Source organism: Columba livia, chromosome 4 (genome assembly GCF_036013475.1).
Source record: "Columba livia isolate bColLiv1 breed racing homer chromosome 4, bColLiv1.pat.W.v2, whole genome shotgun sequence".
Classification (NCBI taxonomy): Eukaryota; Metazoa; Chordata; class Aves; order Columbiformes; family Columbidae; genus Columba; species Columba livia.
In genome coordinates, this window is record NC_088605.1 from 2,007,015 (window position 1) to 2,021,647 (window position 14,633).

Consider the following 14,633-nt stretch of genomic DNA (forward strand, 5'->3'; position numbering starts at 1 on the left):
AAATAAAGCTCCACCCGCCAGCCCGGCTTGCGCCCTCCTATGGCAAATAGTGAGCCTGCCTCTCTATGGTTGTTCGGGGAGGATGGACACCTCGCCGGGGCCGCTCTATCCGCCCGTACCATAGAGCGCGGCCGGAAGCGGTCGCCTAGCAACATGAGCTTCCCCTCCTGCCCCGGGGAAGCTTCTCGGCGGGCGCGGTGCATTGTGGGGTGGGGTCTGTGAGACGCGGGGGAGGCGCAGCCAGGAGCTCCGCCGGGATGATGGTGAGTCCCATCCGCCGCCATCCGCGCCGCCGTCGCGCCCCGCTGCCCGGGGATGGCCCGCTGGGCCTCCGCCAGCCTCCGGGGACCGTGTTTGAAGGGTTTGCGGTGGGGCCGGCGGCGGGGCGGGGTTGATGGAGGCCGCGCTGCCGCTGGGGCCTGCGGGCGGGAGGGAACAGCGGAGACCCGGGTCCCGCCGGCTTCCCGGGCCCGGTCGGGTGGCAGCGGTGAGTGCTGGGAGTTGTAGTCGTGCCCCCCGGTGTGTGGCGGTCCTGGAGCCCCGGCCCCTTCGTTGTGTGTCCCGCTCCCCGGCTCTGAGCTCCGTTGCTGCCGCTCAGGAGCGGGCGCGCTGCGGCACATGGGTGGTGTGGCTGCCCCACGCTGATTTTTTCGGGGATACAAGGGTTTATTTTCCATTGAGCTCTGTGCTCTGGTGGGTGTGGACGAACTGTGTGTGTTTTTTTTTCATAGAATCCAGGATTTAGGGAGCCCTGACTATGATCCCCACGCTCCTCTCTTACTCGAATATCAGGCCCTCAGCACCGGCTTTGTCACTCTGTAGTGCAGCGGTCATAGGATAATTTTACTCTCTGCCTGCAGGTGGTTGTTTAAAGCTGGGTGTCTCCCCAGCTTCGGCCGTTTGGTCTTTGTTTGAGCTTTGCCTGTAAGGCAGGTCTGTTTTCTGAAGAAGGCTGGGGCGCTCTCAGAGCAGGGAGAATCCCTTGTCTGCTGTGGGCTCTGATATCCCCTCAGCTGCCTCCAGCACAGTTTGCTGTCAGGCAGGTGTAATCACTTCAATTGTGTTCGTTTGACCGTGCCCCCTCTGAAAGTGCATGTGCCATCCTTGGGCAGCTTGGGCTCTGATGTGAGATGTGACAGGGAAAGGGCCATTGTGCCTGTTCTGAACGTGTTGCTGGCACTAAAATAGGAAAGCACTGATGTGGTCGCAGCACTTGTGCAGTTCCCTGCTGCCTCAGTAATTACTGCAGTAGAATCACTGGACAGTTTGGGTTGAAGAGACCTTCAGAGCTCCCCCAGTGCCCCCCTGCCATGAGCAGGGACATCTTCACCAGCTCAGGTTGCTCAGAGCCCCGTCCAGCCTGGCCTGGGATGTCTCCAGGGATGGTTCATCCACCACCTCTCTGCCCAACCCGGGCCAGGCTCTCACCACCCTCAGGGACAACAATTTCTTCCTTGTGTCCAGCCTGAATCTCCTTCCTTTAGTTTAAAACCATCACCCCTTGTCCTATCACAACAGCCTCTGCTAAAAAGTTTTTCCCCATCTTTCTTATTGCCCCCTTTTAAGTGCTGAAAGGCCGCAATAAGTTCTCTGTGTACTGGCTTTCCCAGTTTAGCATCAGAATTGGCACTTGGCTGAACTACTCTGTATGGAGGAAACCCACGTATTTTAGGGACAGTTATGGTACAGTCCCAGAGCATGTACTGGAGACAGCTGGGTGAATCCCCGTTACACTGTGGGAGGTGGAAGCAGTTAGATCCTGTGAACGCAGAGGAATTTTAAGGAGTCTGCGGGTTTTGATTTTAGCTTTTTTGCCTGATGGGATCTTGCTGGGCTGTGTGAGGATTTAGCTCCAGGTTGTCTGCAGGCTGTTGGGATTTGACTAATGGCTCTGCTGTGGGTTCTCTCTCCAGCCAACACCGGTTATCCTGCTGAAGGAGGGGACGGACACCTCGCAGGGGATCCCCCAGCTCGTCAGCAACATCAATGCCTGCCAGGTTATTGCGGAAGCTGTGCGCACCACCCTGGGACCTCGGGGCATGGACAAGCTCATTGTGGATGACCGGGGTAAGTCCTGGGCTGTGGCTTTCCACAGACACCTGCAAAAGCCACTCGGAAAGAATCTCCCAGCACAGGGCACAATGTCAGCATGCGTATTTACTCATATCTTTATATCAGTTAAAATCAGCAGACTTGAACTTCCTTACCCCATATTAAACTGTCATCCTAGAGGTTCAGTTTCTGTCTCGACGTTCAGTTTAACACCTTGGCTCTGATCTGTGCTGTTGAAGAGAAGGTAGTTGTCAGAACTACCTGAGAAACTACCTGTTTGCTGCCAGCTGGCCGGAGTCAAGGTGTTTGTGGTCTTTGTTGTATGATTGGGTAGATCCAGGGTTCGTGGGACTAGATGTGAGAAAATCTGTGCCAGAAGGGAGAAACTGCCTTCAACTTGGTCTTCAGGTATCTCTGACCATCCCTATGTAACTATTTTTTTAAAGTATATATAATAATATATGTAATGTGTAAAATTACTCAGCCCTTGTGGCAGAGTGTGAGGTCAGTGGGTGTTACTACATTGATTTATTTTATTTTATTTTAATGTGTGTGATTTAGGGATGAGACTCCTCCCTCTCTGAAAAGACTTGTATGAAGTCACTAAATTAATGTATTGTTTGTGGGTTTTTTTAATTGCTGTTACTGAATGGTGGGGTGAAAGGTCTTAGTATTAATAATTACAAATAGGGCTCTAATAAATCCAGTTATCCTCTTGAATAAAAGTTAACTTTACCTAATAACTAATACTCACTTCTAGTCTCTTTCTTCACGTGAGTCTCAGCCTAGAATATCTTTTTCTATATGTCTGGGGAGGCTTTTGAGGAGAAGGAAATGAATTTAAAGCCCCTGTTAACTGGTGTGAAGAGTCATTCTGCACTCAGATAACTTCACTTAATCTGCTCCAAAAGTGGACTAAAAAGGCGCTGTTAATATGCTGAGACACCCTCTGTGAAACTCGTGGGGGTGACCCTTTCACTTTCCTTTTTGGCCAGTTTATAATTGTGTATCTGTAGGAATGTATGAAAATATTGTGGTGGTCACATCTCAGATCATACAGGAGGAAACAAAAAAGCAATCTGGCTGAAGAAAAATGACTTTTAAGTGGAAATTTTGGGATGAGAGCCTGTGGTTGTTTAGGCGTAACAAAATTCACTGTGGTGCTGGATCAGGGCTTGGCCAGGGGACACTGTAGCATAATGATGGGTTGGGGACACATTTGACCTGCCAGGTGACCTGGTGGAGCGCAGTGAGAGTTACTGTTGTGTTAACATCACTGTGAGGTCTGACCAGCTCCTTGGGTGCCTTTAGAGAGTGACCAGGGCTTTGCTTGTGGCAGCTGAACTTGAACTTCCCTTTCTACATCACTCATAGGCAAAGCCACCATCTCCAACGATGGTGCCACCATCCTGAAGCTCCTCGACGTCGTCCATCCGGCTGCCAAGACCTTGGTGGACATCGCCAAATCACAAGATGCAGAGGTAGGAGGGCGGCCTGACTGCGCTCGGAAGCACAAAACGCAGCAGTGAGCTTGTTCCCTTTAGTGGTTGTGTGGACTTTGTGGGAATTGTTCATGGAATATCGACGTTTTTTCTGGTTTATTTCTCGAGGCCTTATCTTCTGTGATAACTTTCAAATCTTTTCCACCTTTTCAGCCAGATCTGATGGGTGGTTTGGAAATTTTAAAGCTACGAAGTTCACGTTTTGTGAACATAAGTGACTGGGTAATGGTAATTCACCCTCAAACGGGATGCAGTCTCAACCCAGCCCTTCTTAATCATTAAAGAATCCAGCTGCAAATCTTCGAGCAGAGAAAATAGTGAAATCAGATTTCCTCTGGAAGCCCTGGTGTGTTTTTTGAAGCGTGTGGGTGACACAACGTTTCCTCTCCGTGCAGGTTGGTGATGGTACCACCTCTGTAACTCTGCTCGCCGCCGAGTTCCTGAAACAAGTGAAGCCCTACGTGGAGGAAGGTCTTCATCCACAGATCATCATCCGTGCCTTCCGCACAGCCACGCAGCTGGTAAGGCAGCGCTGCTCCTGGCTGAGGGGTGTATTTGGTTTCACCAGAGAGTTCTGTGATGGAAGTGGAAAAATAAAACACTTCCAGGCAAAATTCAGAAATTAATGGGCGTGGGGAGTGACAGCAGCAACCTCACGATATCTCACTGCAAACATCAGCTGCTTTCTCCGGTGTCAGTGAGCTGCTGTTACCAGCTGATACCTCTGCGGCGCTATTGCTTCCTTTGTTTTTCCTCCAAGGGTGAATAAATAAGTGGGAAAATTCATTTTCCCATTCTCCTCATCTCTGCTGTTTTTTGGTAATCCTTACATGTCATTAAGCCCACAAATCCTGTTAAGCTGAATCTTCTTTGGAGGTTAAACCACCTCAGCATCTCTACATCTCTGCTGAAAATAGTGGAGCTGCTCTAAGCCCCTTCCCCATCCTCTTAAACTTATATTGATGTGTTTCTCAGAAATACTGTGCTGGAAGGGGTGGAATAGCTTAAATGCCTGAAACTTCTGCGATGCTGAAGTAGGGAATAAAAGGTAACCTAAAATACAAAGAGAAAAGCCGGAGATGTGATCAGCTTACGAGCATGAATCATTAATCCAGCTGTCGGCTTGTGTTTTGACAGGCTGTAAACAAGATCAAAGACATTGCTGTGACGGTGAAGAAGGAAGATAAAGAGTAAGTTTCCCTTAGAGATGACCTGGTTGTGTGACTGGGGTTCAGTTCACTGGTGTGAGGGTGTTTCTGCCTCCTCCAGCTGAGGTCTCGAGGTTGTGCCGAGCAGCTGTGGCCCCACACTGGGGTTATTACTGAGCTTTTGGAGTTTCCTGCTCCTCCAAGGGAGACGCTGCGTTGTTGCTTGAACTGCAGCGAAGTATTTAGGCCAGTGTCGTGTGGAGGAAGCAAGATACCAAAATAAGTGGCCTGATTTCATTTTTTTTCCAGTGCTGGTGGAGACTTGCAGGCTTTGCTGCAGTCAGTGGTAGCGCTAAACACTGGGCGCTTCTGAAAAATCACATCGCTTTTTAGGTGTTGAATTTGTGTAGATAGCTAATAGCAGTGAGGAGATGATTCCTTCAGCTGAGGCGGGAATACTAGGTTTTTTTCTCCCTGTGTTTTAAGCTCTTGTCTGCTTGATCTGACCTTACTAGTACTTGCAGTAAAATTTCAAGTTCAGCTGCATAACCATCTTAAATACACCAAAACAAGTTCTTGTGCTGTCCTGCAGTTCTCATGGTCAGTAGTAACTTGGGTGATAGAGCCTGGGAGCTGGATCTGTATTTCCCTGGGATCCTTGATATCATCCGCTCTGTATGTTGCCAGAGTGAATTCTTTAGAGAATTGCCACTGTGAGAGGGTTTAGCAAACTTCTTACTACCTCAGGATGAAGGAGACAATGCTGTTTTGCTCAGGTTTGTGGTGTTTAAAAGCCAACAGACCCAGCCAGTGCTGGTCTGATGCTCGGGATCTAAGAGGGAGAATCGCTTTTTGACAGTCTGGGCTTTGACATTTGTGCCTTGCTTTCCCTGTTGGTACAAGGGAGCTGATCTTTGCCTCTATCTGAATGGATTAATCAGACCATGCATAATGTTTTGTGAAAAAATCAGCAGGTGAACACAACCCTGTTTTTTAATTTCTTCCATGCAGCGAGCAGAGAAGCCTGCTGGAGAAATGTGCGGCCACAGCCCTGAGCTCTAAGCTCATCTCCCAGAGCAAGGAGTTCTTCTCCAAGATGGTCGTGGATGCTGTCATGATGTTAGACGACTTGTTACAACTCAAAATGATTGGAATCAAGAAGGTGCAAGGAGGTGCTCTGGAAGTAAGTTCTGTCGAGCCTGTCCCAAAAGGAGGGACAGGAGGGAGCTATCGCCGCTCTTTTGGGTTGGCTTTAACAGAAATGTAGCCGGGCTGCCTGTTTGGGAATTACCAAAGTGAAACAAAGCTGGTGATGTGAGGAAGAAAGAGCGAGTAGAGCTGGATTTATTTTCTGCAGGTAGAGAGTCTGCTTTTTGAGCCAGATACACTCATCTCAGGGGGGTACATAGCATCATCCGTTGACCAGAAGGCCACCAGATATCCAGATCCATGAACCAGACTGCCTTCCAGCCCACTGCCAACAATGGAAGCTGCTGGGAGCTCTGTGGTAGAAGGTTTCTGAGACCTTGAGGTGCTGGAGCAAGTTGAGAAAAGGGAACAGAGCTGGTGAGGGGCTGGAGCACAAGTGTGATGGAGCGGCTGAGGGACCTGGGGGGTTCAGCTGGAGAACAGGAGCTGAGGGGAGACCTTCTGATCTCTGAACTGCCTGAAAGGAGCTTGGAGCCAGGGGGGTCGGGCTCTGCTCCCCAGGAACAAGCGCCAGGAGCAGAGGAAACGGCCTCAAGTTGCGCCAGGGGAGGTTGAGGTTGGATCTGGGAACAATTTCTTCCCCAAAGGGCTGTGGGGCATTGGAACAGGCTGCCCAGGGCAGTGCTGGAGTCACCAGCCCTGGAGGGTTGGACAGACGGACATGAGGTTCTCAGGACACGGGGCAGGGACAGGGGTGCGTTAAGGGTTGGACTTAATGATCTTGAGGGTCTCTTCCAAACAAAATGATTTTATTATTCTGAATTCAATTTTTATCTCTGCAAAGAATTAAACATTTTTTTATGGGAAGTCTTTGTTACTTCCAGAACTAGAAGTCCCACAGTTCCGTTGTATTTACGAGTACAGGGTTGGCAAAAATGCACAGAAAACATTATGGAGGAGCTAATGTAGCAGTGGGCAGGGCAGATGGGGGGTGTGCTTTGTACCGCAGAGCTGGAATACCTGTCGTGTATGGGGCTGCACAGAGTTGTGTGCTGGGGACCTGTTCCTGGGCTGTGGGAGAGCTGCTGTGTCCGTGCTCTGTCCTGTCAAAGTTCGGCTTGTTGGACCCTGTAAATCATTCTGCAGTCTCTCTGGATTATTATTCTGCAACTGTTACTGTCTGTAAACACTCTGCATGAGCATTTTCATTAAGAGACGTTATAATTATGCCATTATCTTGCCTAGACAACTAATTGAGTGAATTAGGAAGGTTTCAGCATCTGTTTTCGCAGTGCCTGGGCCTGCTGGCGTTCTGAGGCTTGCAGAAATTGGCCCCCTGGGGAGGGCGGTGTCTCCCATTCTGGGTAGAAGCGCCTCTCCCTGCTCCAAGTTGTTTTACCCTTTTATTCTGCCGTCATTGGAGACCTGTATGAGGATGAGGCAAAGAATTTATTGCTCTACTTTGCAAGGTTACTTGTGGGAGACCCTGGGTCATCTCACCATGTCAGCTGGAGCAGAAATTCTGTGCCTGTCCTTGCTCCTAAGGGATAAAGTTCCTCTGGGCAGAGCTGAGTCTGCAGCGTGGGGTTAGATACTCATGAGTTGGGAGATTTACATGCTGATTTTCTCTCCTGATCATGAAATCGAGAAGTTTGCTTCTAGGGGCAGCATTGGGCAGGGCCGTCCTGCTGCAAAACAGTCCAGGAGATGGTGATGGAGCTTGGAAAAACAAATCAGGGCCAAAAAACTCCATGAGTGTGGGGCTGTGGATGAGCAGTATCTATCTTCAAAGGGTAAAAATGGGAAAGACATCAGAGAGAGAACAGATTGCTCCATCCCTTGATCTTGAGCTTGTGTGTAGCATCTTTCGCTGCAGTGTCTTGAGGGTTAGAAAGGAAGTGATAGAAGCTGATTTTTGTTGAACAGAAGGAAGAAAATATTTGCTGCTTATTTGCTTTAAAAGTGGGTTAATCAAAGGAGACAGCTGTTGATGAGCGCTTTGTAAATGAGGCCTCTGACAGCAGGAGTCTCCTGTGGGAGTTTTTAACCCTGTTGAGAACACCTTGGCAGGCTGAGCCTAAAACTAATCCCTGTCTTCAAGGACTCTCAGCTGGTGGCTGGAGTTGCCTTCAAGAAGACGTTCTCTTATGCCGGCTTCGAAATGCAGCCCAAGAAGTACCAGTCTCCCAAGATCGCCTTGTTGAATGTGGAGCTGGAGCTTAAAGCTGAGAAGGACAACGCTGAAGTCAGAGTAAACACGGTGGAGGTAAGAGCTGAATGGGAAGATTGTCCTGTGCTGGGCACTGGGGAGGCCAGACCTTGAATCCTGGGGTCAGTTTTGGGCCCCTCAGGCCAAGAAAGGCCTTGAGGTGCTGGAGCGAGTGGAGAGAAGAGAATGGAGCTGGTGAGGGGCTGGAGCACAAGTGTGATGGAGGCTGAGGGACCTGGGGGGTTCAGCTGGAGAACAGGAGCTGAGGGGAGACCTTCTGATCTCTGAACTGCCTGAAAGGAGCTTGGAGCCAGGGGGGTCGGGCTCTGCTCCCCAGGAACAAGCGCCAGGAGCAGAGGAAACGGCCTCAAGTTGCGCCAGGGGAGGTTGAGGTTGGATGTGGGAACAATTTCTTCCCCAAAGGGCTGTGGGGCATTGGAACAGGCTGCCCAGGGCAGTGCTGGAGTCACCATCCCTGGAGGGTTGGACAGACGGACATGAGGTTCTCAGGACATGGGGCAGTGCCGGGGTGGGTTAATGGTTGGACACAGTGATCCTGAGGGTTGTTTCCAACCAAAATGATTCTATGATTCTGTTCCTCATGGCAGCTGCTTGAGAGCCAGGAGGGTAAATGGGCTTGTCCTGTGTCCCCCCTGAAAATCCCCCATGGGTTATGGTGCCTTGTTTCAGAGAAGTGTCTGTCAGACTTTGAATTTCCGCATGTTTGTGCTCAGTCACTGTTCCATAGATGTGCAATGACAAGTCGTCAGCTGTGTGATGACTTCTTTACGTCTCGGAGTGGCCTTCAGGGAAAGCTCATTAATCAGTGCTTAAAATGCTGAGAAAGCCTTTCATGTTGAAGCAAACGAGGTCACCATTTGGACAGTGGTTCTCTTTCCATCTTGTTGAAATACTTGTATGAAACATGATAATTCTCTGACGCTTTCTTGGAAAGTGCCGCAATGTTGTGTGCGTTTGGTTCCTGCATAATTGTGGCATCTAAAGATCCTTGGCTGCCTAATTTTTGGGATGTTGGCCCCCGTGGTCTCAGTAATTGTTCCCCTCTCTGCCGTGGCGAAGACAGCGGTCGTTTCTGTTGCAGTCGCTGCCACGTGTGGTGTTGCTGCTCTTGTGAGCTGTCCAGCTGTCTGTGGCTGTGATTCACAACACGTTTGTGCAGCTGCTGAAGCCTGAGGTTTCTCAGGATCTGTGTTTCTCCTCTGCGATACGCTGGAAATCTCTGCACCCCAACATCCACTCACAGCTCTGTAAACACCTCTCAGACATCACTATAATCCCGTCTTCTTCCTCTTGGGCTGTTGTTGCCTCTCTGACAGTTCATCCAGCCCCTTATCTACTCAGTTTTGCTGCTGGAAGCATTTTAGTAAAATGGAGTGACCTAAAATCACCGATGAGCCTTAGAAAGCAGCTCTTTGCCAGGCCAGCATGCGGCGGCATCCCACGCCGTGGTTTTAGCTGAGCTCTCCCTTCATGGGTGCTGTGGGTTGATGTTTGCCATCCTTTTTAACATGAGTGCTTGTCTGCTTCTCTCTCGTCCCTCCTAGGATTACCAGGCCATCGTGGATGCCGAGTGGAACATCTTGTACGACAAACTAGACAAAATCCACAAGTCAGGAGCCAAAGTCGTCCTGTCCAAACTTCCGATCGGTGACGTGGCCACTCAGTATTTTGCGGACAGAGACATGTTTTGTGCTGGCCGTGTCCCGGAAGAAGATCTGAAACGAACTATGATGGTGAGCTGCCGTGTTTCAGAATAAATAGTTTAGATTTAGTTTTAATGGTTCCAGGCTGGTCATTCCCAAGAGGGGGCAGCAATTGGTGACTGAACACATGCTCGTTATAAAGATTTAACATGAAAATGGCATAATTTTTGCCAATGTGGTTATTATATAAAGTTGCAGTATAATGAAAAAGCTGTTCCTTGATGGAATTAACAGTCGTGCACTAATTGCATCTGCGCTGCTTTTTGTTTCTCTGTTGTATAATATTAGGGACTGCACATTGCACCAGTAAAGGTTTATTTTCCATAGTTCTTGCCTGTTCCGCTGTGTTTGTTTTTTTCCCAAGCTTTGTGTAGCTGCTGGACTCTAGAGCCTGTGAGTCAGCACTCAGAAGCAGCATCATCTTATTTTGCTGTCGAGGATTATTTTTGATGTCGTAACCTGCCTTGATGCATGAGATGGGAGGGGAAGTAGAAGGATTTTTTTCCTGAGCGGCCTGTGGGCTGGTTTTGCATGGGCTAAAAGCCCAGACCATCTCTGAAGAGCAGGAGCTCGCTGGGCAAATTTGTCTTGTTTATCTCCTTTTGTCAGCGTTGATCTCCTTTCCACACAGGCCTGCGGTGGTTCCATTCAGACGAGCGTCAACGCTCTGTCAGACGATGTTCTGGGCCGATGCGAAGTCTTCGAGGAGACTCAGATTGGAGGAGAGAGGTAAATGCACCAGCTGTGAACCTGTAATCCTGTGTAAGGACTTGAATATGAGTGTGAAAAGTTAAGGTGTGAGCGTTGACAGGTTTGAGCATCTCTTGGGGTGATGGTGTGAAAACAAGATTGGATTATTGTTGCTTTTAATGAGGTGGAGAGGGCAGGGAACATGAGTAAGCTTTCATCTAAACCTTAGTGCACTTAAAATATATAGTGTAGGGGAAAGGGACCTGGGGGTCCTGGGGACAGCAGGGTGACCATGAGCCAGCACTGGGCCCTTGTGGCCAGGAAGGCCAATGGTACCTGGGGTGGGTTAGAAGGGGGTGGTCAGTAGGTCAGAGAGGTTCTCCTGCCCCTCTGCTCTGCCCTGGGGAGACCACACCTGGAATATTGTGTCCAGTTGTGGCCCCTCAGTTCCAGCAGGACAGGGAACTGCTGGAGAGAGTCCAGCGTAGGGCAACAAAGATGATTAAGGGAGTGGAGCATCTCCCTTATGAAGAAAGGCTGAGGGAGCTGGGGCTCTTTAGTTTGGAGAAGAGGAGACTGAGGGGTGACCTAATGTTTATGAATATATAAAGGGTGAGTGCCATGAGGATGGAGCCAGGCTCTTCTTGGTGGCAAACAATGATAGGACAAGGGGTAATGGGATCAAGCTGGAACACAAGAGGTTCCACTTAAATATGAGAAGAAAGTTCTTCATGGTGAGGGTGGCAGAGCCTGGCCCAGGCTGCCCAGGGAGGTTGTGGAGTCTCCTTCTCTGCAGACATTCAAAACCCGCCTGGACATGTTCCTGTGCGACCTCACCTGGGCGTTCCTGCTCCAGCAGGGGGATTGGACTGGATGAGCTTTTGAGGTCCCTTCCAATCCCAAACATACTGTGATACTGTGATATTTGTTCCCCAGTGCCATGTAGGAGGGGTGGTGTTTTGCTTTCATTTGTAACTGAAAGCAATGCATTTTGGGGTTGATGGTGGCACTCTGCTGCTGCTTTACTATCAGTGCACGTGAAGCTGGGTGCTATAATGTGTTTTTCCACGTCACTAGAGGAGCAATCCTCTCTGGGGCTCCCTGCTAACATCTGCATCCCTGCCCGGTGAAAATGAGAGCACCGGCTTAGCGCAAAGCCCTGGCAATGGGAAGAGAGTGGATTTTCCTGGCTCAGCTTGAATTTCATTTGTATATTGCCTGGCTCAGCTCCTTCTTAGCTCAAGATCTGATCAGGACGCTGTGTAGGGTGAAACGGCCTCACTCAGGCATCCGGCTTGTAAAGAATTTCCCTGTTCCCGTACTGTTGTATTGGTGCAAAGTGTGTTGAGCAGTAACGCTGCTTCTCCATCACCTGAACCCTTGTTGTGCCCTTGGCAGGTATAACTTCTTCACGGGCTGCCCGAAGGCGAAGACTTGCACGATAATCCTGCGAGGGGGCGCGGAGCAGTTCATGGAGGAGACGGAACGCTCCCTGCACGACGCCATCATGATCGTCAGGAGGGCAATCAAGGTGAGGATCAGCCGAAATACCTCCCTGTGGAACCAGCAGTGGGGGTGGTGATTGAACCTGGCACAGCTGGAGCTTTCTAGAAACCTTTTCACACAGCAGTGTTTGGCTGAGGTCTCTGTGCAGAGACCAGGAGTGCGCAGACAAGCAGCGTCTGATGGATTCACTCGAGTGCTGTTCCTTGGCCGAAGCAGCGTTTTGCTGCAGCGTTGCCAACTGCTTTTTAGGTTTTTTGCCTTCTCTGCGGCACAGCTGTAACTTGGGCTTGCTGGCTTGTGGTGTGTTCTGTAAACACCCCCATCCTGGAGGGAACACAATCTTAGAATCGTAAACCATAGAATGGTTTGGGTTGATGGGACCTTCAAAGTTCACCCAGTGCCCCCCCTGCAGGGACATCTTCACCAGCTCAGGTTGCTCAGAGCCCCGTCCAGCCTGGCCTGGGATGTCTCCAGGGATGGTTCGTCTACCACCTCTCTGGCCAACCTGGGCCAGGCTCTCACCACCATCAGAGGCAAAAAAATCCTTGTGCTTCACATGTTAATGTGGTATTTTCTGGGTAAAAACAGCTTTGTGGCTGAGCGCCGTGAGGGGATGGGAAGAATCACAGTAAGATTTTTGGAATTGTTTTACTTTTAGAAAGAACATCCCAATCTCCCTGCTGAAACAAACAGGGAAAGGGGAAAAAGTAGCAGAACTTGGCTGCTAAGTACTACTGTGAATACCTAAGATTTGGAGCGCCCTACAAAAGGGAGAGAAGCTTGTCCAGCACAAGGGGCCTGCGATCTGCTGTGTGTCCCCCCGTGTCCCCAAACCACCAGTTATCCCTGTGCGTGGCTGGAATGAGGTGCCGGTAGCTGCCACTCAAGGTTCTTGGCCTGTTTCTGAAGCAGCCTGGGCTCTAAATTCCCCTAGGCCTGGCATTTCCGCATCACCTTGACACAACATGGAGCTTTTCCTGCTCTTCACGGAACAAAAACCTTTCCCCTTCTTTTCCAGAACGACTCGGTTGTTGCCGGCGGCGGCGCCATCGAGATGGAACTTTCCAAATACCTGCGGGACTATTCCAGGACCATTCCAGGCAAACAGCAGCTGCTGATCGGGGCTTACGCCAAAGCCCTGGAGATCATTCCCCGCCAGCTCTGCGACAACGCCGGCTTCGACGCCACCAACATCCTCAACAAGCTCCGCGCCAAACACGCGCAGGTGGGTCCCACCTTTGAACCGCGGGCCCTTGGGGAGAACCAGCAGCCTGTGTTAAGTCTGTTAGGCTTGTGTACCCTCTTTGATTAAACACCGTGTTTTGTTTGCAGATCAAGCGTGGGCTTGGCGCGCGTTTCTATAAAAGGAAATGATCCGTTTTCCCTTTGATCGCAGCTGTCGGGTGATTTCTAGAGCTGGGAGTTTTGATTTGCTTTTGAAAATGGCATCATTTGTCAGGAGGGAGGCTTTTATATTAAACATTAAAGTCATCAGAGCACAAAAGTTGGCTGAGCTGTGTGTTTTCCAGAGGAGCTGGAGTCCAAAGGTCCCGATTGGGATAATTTTGGATCTTGTGGCATGTGAGTGTGCACACAGTGGTGATTCATGCAGAGGTTGCCCCTTGGATTCCCTCAGAAGCAGCTGCTGTTTTGTGGGGTCACTCCCCCTAAATCAGAAGCAGCTGCTGTTTTGTGGGGTCACTCCCCCTAATTTTCGTCTTGCTGATGACTCGGGGATTCAGAGGGACACCCCAAAATGAGCTACAAAAACTGGGGCTGTGGGTGGGAGAGTGAGACAGCGGTGGGTTGGGAATCAGTCCTGTAAATCTGCAGCTTCCTTGTCAAGCATCGCCTGTTTCCTGAAGCTTTATTGGCACCATTTGCTGACAAAAAAGGTTTTTTGGTGGTTTATTTTCTTCGTTTCCCTTCAAATATTCTTCTGTCACAGAGCAAGGTCCCATCTCTGCCTCTCCCTGAATATTCAAGTGTCTTTGCTGGCCCCCAAGTCCCAACCAGCGCAAAACTGACACCCTCTTGTCTCCCCCCAGGGCGGGATGTGGTACGGCGTGGACGTCAACAACGAGGACATCGCCGACAACTTCGAGGCCTGCGTGTGGGAACCGGCCATCGTGCGCATCAACGCGCTGACGGCCGCCTCCGAGGCCGCCTGCCTCATCGTCTCCGTGGACGAAACCATCAAAAACCCCCGGTCCACCGTGGACGCTGCGCCCAGCGCCCGGGGCCGCGGCCGGGGCCGGCCCCACAACCACTGAGACCCCGGTGAGACACTCTCCAGAGTGAAAAAATAATTGATTTCTCGCTTAATTAACGGCCCGTTCACCAGATGGTCATTTTGGGGCCTTGGTTAATTAGAGTCAAATCTTGGCCTTGGCAGCGGCGACCTCCTGTGAGCTGCGCTGCCCCGACACCTCCTACATGGCAATGATCCCCTTAGGCTCGGCTTATCCTCTGCATGGAAGCCGGGCTTAGCAGAGCCCTCTTCCACGCCGGCGGGTAGTGCAGGGGGGTTGCTTGTATTTATACTTTTTATTTTGTTTATTCCATGCTGAGGGGTTTTGAACCCAGGCTCCAAACACAATAAAACAATGATGGTGTTTCAGTGGCAAACTGGGATTTTCTTTTTCTGCTGGCT

At 50.3% G+C, this 14,633-nt stretch overlaps 1 protein-coding gene across 1 annotated transcript; it reads left to right on the top strand.

Annotated features, from left to right (window-relative positions):
• Positions 1-90: 90 nt before the first annotated feature.
• CCT7 (chaperonin containing TCP1 subunit 7) lies at positions 91-14,608 on the top strand. The gene is made up of 12 exons (XM_065060192.1): positions 91-263; positions 1,914-2,067; positions 3,427-3,533; positions 3,950-4,075; positions 4,692-4,744; positions 5,714-5,885; positions 7,953-8,117; positions 9,626-9,814; positions 10,416-10,513; positions 11,873-12,005; positions 12,999-13,205; positions 14,029-14,608. Exons 1-12 carry the CDS (start codon positions 258-260, stop codon positions 14,251-14,253), a joined length of 1,635 nt encoding a protein of 544 aa, XP_064916264.1. The 5' UTR covers positions 91-257; the 3' UTR covers positions 14,254-14,608.
• Positions 14,609-14,633: the final 25 nt, after the last annotated feature.

Excerpts from the sequence above, each read along its gene's own strand:
- CCT7 (XM_065060192.1), top strand. Across the intron at positions 4,076-4,691 it reads TCCGCACAGCCACGCAGCTG|GCTGTAAACAAGATCAAAGA; the intron begins GTAAGGCAGCGC and ends GTGTTTTGACAG. Across the intron at positions 10,514-11,872 it reads ACTCAGATTGGAGGAGAGAG|GTATAACTTCTTCACGGGCT; the intron begins GTAAATGCACCA and ends TGCCCTTGGCAG.